Source organism: Saccostrea cucullata, unplaced genomic scaffold (genome assembly GCF_032062105.1).
Source record: "Saccostrea cucullata isolate Sc308-1 unplaced genomic scaffold, CSIRO_AGI_Scuc_v1 ctg930, whole genome shotgun sequence".
Lineage (NCBI taxonomy): Eukaryota > Metazoa > Mollusca > Bivalvia > Ostreida > Ostreidae > Saccostrea > Saccostrea cuccullata.
This window is the reverse complement of record NW_026926945.1, coordinates 10,425-14,452: the sequence shown is the minus strand read 5'-3', so window position 1 is coordinate 14,452 and position 4,028 is coordinate 10,425. Positions and strand designations below refer to the sequence as shown.

General features: G+C 35.1%; 1 protein-coding gene across 1 annotated transcript; it reads right to left on the bottom strand.

Moving 5' to 3' along the window:
- Window positions 1-1,116: 1,116 nt before the first annotated feature.
- On the bottom strand, window positions 1,117-3,416 carry LOC134272967 (uncharacterized). Its single transcript, XM_062755135.1, has 2 exons — window positions 3,316-3,416; window positions 1,117-3,160 (listed from the first exon to the last, which is right to left on the bottom strand). Exons 1-2 carry the CDS (start codon window positions 3,339-3,341, stop codon window positions 1,138-1,140), a joined length of 2,049 nt encoding a protein of 682 aa, XP_062611119.1. The 5' UTR covers window positions 3,342-3,416; the 3' UTR covers window positions 1,117-1,137.
- Between the last annotated feature and the right edge of the window lie 612 nt (window positions 3,417-4,028).

Sequence of the window (4,028 nt, the reverse complement as noted above, 5' to 3'; positions counted from 1 at the left end):
GCCTGGTTTTCCCATATCAAAAAAGTTGCCTTTACTATGGAATAAAGGTTATTTTTTTTATTTATTTCCAAATAAAAAGTGAAATTAAAAAAAAAAACACTTTAAGATAGCTCTTTACTTTTAAATCCAATAATACACAGATGGGATTGAGGACACATCTGCTACGGATTACAAAAGCAATGTTTCTTGTATTGCTTTGTTTTTGCTTTAAGCTTTTTAAATGAAAAAAAATCCCTCTGTAGAATTACTCGATTCAAATACTTACAAAATGGCATGTAGAACCTAACAATATAATTTTCTAAGAATTTTCTCACAACCTCTTTATAAAATTTGTACCGATTAATAAATGAATTACTGAGGGCAAATTAATTATCAAATCACTAAAGATGACCGGGTTTACATTTCAAAATTCCTAAACAAACACGTACCTGTCAATATCTTATTTTTACAGGTAAATGTTGAATAACTGTTTAAGTTTTGGTTAAATATATTTTTACAGGTAAATGTTGAATAAATGTGTAAGTTTTTAAGCTGTTGATTTTTGTAAAGTCTTGTGAATTCAAAGTGCTGTATTCAATTTGTCGGCACGGCCAGGTGTGTTATAGGACCGAAGACATCCCAAAATATTAATTCAATGCTTAAATAACACTTAATCAGGAACAAAAATGCTTTCGAAAGTACAGTTTTTAAAATAAAATACCTTATATACAATTTTACTTCTTCTGTCGTCTGGTTGACGTAGTGGTTAGAGAGTCTGCTCTAGAGTCGCAAAGTAAGAAGTTGATATTTAGGTTGCAGGTTCCAATCCCACTGTGGGGCATGGGCACCAGTACCTTGGGGTAAGACCGTATAAACCGAGGTCCCGTGTCGTAGTAGGTGCTGGCACGTAAAATATTCCTTACTGCTGAATGGCATAAGTATAGCAGCTCTCCATTGCAGTAGGTAGTGTCTCCATATGAGTGAAAAATTATCGAGAGGGAAGTAACATACAAACAAAGTTTTACTTTTATTTCTTCGAAACTCTTATTACAACAAATACAAATAACACATAAATAAATCACTACAAAATATATTTGTAAGAGAGTGGGTAACTTTTGCGAGACTATCATTAACTGCCTTAAAATTTCATTTTCAGCTTCACTGACGGATATTCTGTATTCTCATAAGTGTAGCATGTTTTATTTTATTTAATGATACTTGAGAAAGTGACTGTTGATACGCGTAAAGAGCCGCCTGTGGATTCTCTGTGACCTGGTAACAAATCCCAAGGATCTGCCATGATATGTCTTTTAAATCTACTGGAATGCAAGCCTGGACAAGGTGCTGGAAATAACATAGAGCTATTTGTATTTTTGATGTATCAACATGCCTGTAGCAGAAGATCTCCAGCATATACAAGAGTACGACTACAGGGATAACCAATTGAGTCTGTCTCTCCTGTATACTAGACAGTTGTTCAGGCAATAATTCATTGATGTAAATGATACAATTGCTAAGGTAGATATTCCATCTTGTAAAAAACCTCATTTTTGAAGTCAACGGCCACCCTCTCAGAGCCTCGGTATAAATATCTGTAGTACAATAAAGAGTTGATTTATATGACAGTAAGACTTTTGTCATTTCTGTAACAAATAATGCGTCCACAAATCTCATTGTCTTGTAATAATACATGGCCATATACACTATATCAGAAATGCCACCAAACTTGTCTGTTAATCTCAGCAGGCGATGGGACAGACTGTCTACAATATACATCATTTTGTTTCGACTTGTTTTGATGTACATGTTACTCAATATAAACACAATTTCAGGGAGGATGGAGGCTGTGTGTTTCTGTAAGGTGACAACATGGTATGGCGTCAAGGGTCTATTTATCAGCTGTTCTACAGCCCGAAGGCATTTCACACAGTGAAACAGGTTTTGTATTCCTTGTACACTTTGACTAATTATACAATTAAATAGGGTGGAATCAAATTCAAACTCGGATAACAAATTGCCTACATCTAAACAAATGGAGAGTCTTGGGTTATGAAGGACTTTTAAAACATAGGGCCAGATGGAGGAACTGTGTAGCAGTGATATCAAACCCTTCTCATACAATGCATGCAGCCTAACGAACAATTGGGTTTGCTTATCACCATGTATTTTACTCAGAAACATATTGTTTTGTGGAATGAAAAAATTAGGACAGACCCTTTCATAGACCCATTTAAGGATTAGTTTGAAGCACTCCCAAAGACACAAAAGGAGATTTTGTGGACACCACAGAGGTACAGTATTTCGTTGAATCACCCAGAAAACGGCTGTCTTCATGTGATAGGAACATAGTAGTTTATCTTCTTCTCCTAATCCATTGTTGATGACTTCCTTTAAAATCAATTTTAGCAATCCATAAGTTAAGAACTGAGTGTGGTTCATTGAATACACAAGTATTTGTTCTGCCCGTGAAAAAGAAATTCTCCATTCTTGGTCTTCATGATTGCCTAGTTTATGTCCAGTTGCTACAAAGTGACATCCACTACTGATTATGTCTCGCACAACACGAGGCTGGGGCCATGAGTGACATCTGTCTATCCAAGAGGCAGCAGATGGAGCCCAAAAGTCAGAGGCAAAGCAGTGGGCAAAATCATATTCTATTCCAGCATGAATTCCACTGGCGCAGGGTCCATGTGGAGTTGAGCTAGGTGTTATCTTTTGGCACATAGATTCTTTGTATAGAGAACTAGAAATAAAAAGTTTACCATTCCTTCTGACAAGTGCTGAAACAATATCCCTGCCCGCTATTCCTATAAAGCATGATGATGTTCTTATAGGCCATGGAATCAAAAGCTGCAGTAAAGAGAATCCTGGAGGGCTATCGGAACAGTCAGAGAGAATTAATGTGTATCTTTGTCTGTTGTAATACCGAGTCTGAGATAAGTCCCAGATGACTCGCTCGATATTATGCCAGTACATGGTGTCTATATCTGATCCTTTCAGTCTAAATCCCTCTCTGTGGCTGCCACTTGTCATTATAGAGTTTAAATCATTATTGACGTGATTCGACAGAATCTCCGTGATGTCCAAAACATCTCTTCTCATGGCGATTTGTTGTGAAGTCCCCACTATGTGACACAGTCCCACAAACACTGACTCTGATACATGTTGTATGGCTGATTCACTAAATATCAACAAACCACAAGGTAAATTAAAGGAAAGAGAAAATTATTTTTAAAAAACCAAAACTAGATTTTTGTTTATTATCTAAATACTAGTATAAGGTTAATATATATACTTTATTGATTAAAATTGTAATATTCTCTCAAAAACACTTACATTGGAGATTGTGTATTTGAATCCATGTTTCAGACAAGAATAAAATGTTTTTTGTACTTGTTATGGTATAGGGAAATCCTGCAAAGCTTTCTCAAGCTTTTTGTGTTACTATTTAAAATTCACATCTCAATGATAAAATCATGACCGAATATCTCCACATATCATCACAATTCAAAGAAATGAGTGTACATGAACACCATAACATACACTGAATGTCACATACAGAAGAGAATGTTCCTATTACCACCAGTGCATTAATTGGCATTAATTGGAAAACAGTAAGATGGTTGGTAAAATTTCTTAATGATTAATCCATCTACTTTACCTGAAGCACAGTAAACTCTCAGTTTCGTAGGACCAATTATATCAACTTCTTGTGAGGAAAAAAAGATAATTTCTTTCCATACCTTTGTATTTTAATGTTTTCCAAAGCCTTGATATCGCCATATCCCTGTACTGTCTTAGTCAGCAGGGATTGTAATTTGAGGATGTTTGGGTATAAACTGATGTTAAAAAGTCCTTTTTTTAAGAATTTTAAAATAGTTTTTTAAAATTTGAGTTTTAATGAGAATGATGATTTAAACCAGGGGTCATGAATTTCTTTTCTTTCTTTTTTTTCATATACACAACACTAGTACTTCTGTGAAAGACATAATGGTATAACACTAACTTTGAAAGCCATAATAGCTACTGCGTGACAGAGAAAAGCGGAC

Excerpts from the sequence above, each read along its gene's own strand:
- LOC134272967 (XM_062755135.1), bottom strand. The coding sequence starts at position 3,341 with ATGGATTCAAATACACAATCTCCAAT. Across the intron at positions 3,161-3,315 it reads TCAAATACACAATCTCCAAT|TGAATCAGCCATACAACATG; the intron begins GTAAGTGTTTTT and ends GTTGATATTTAG.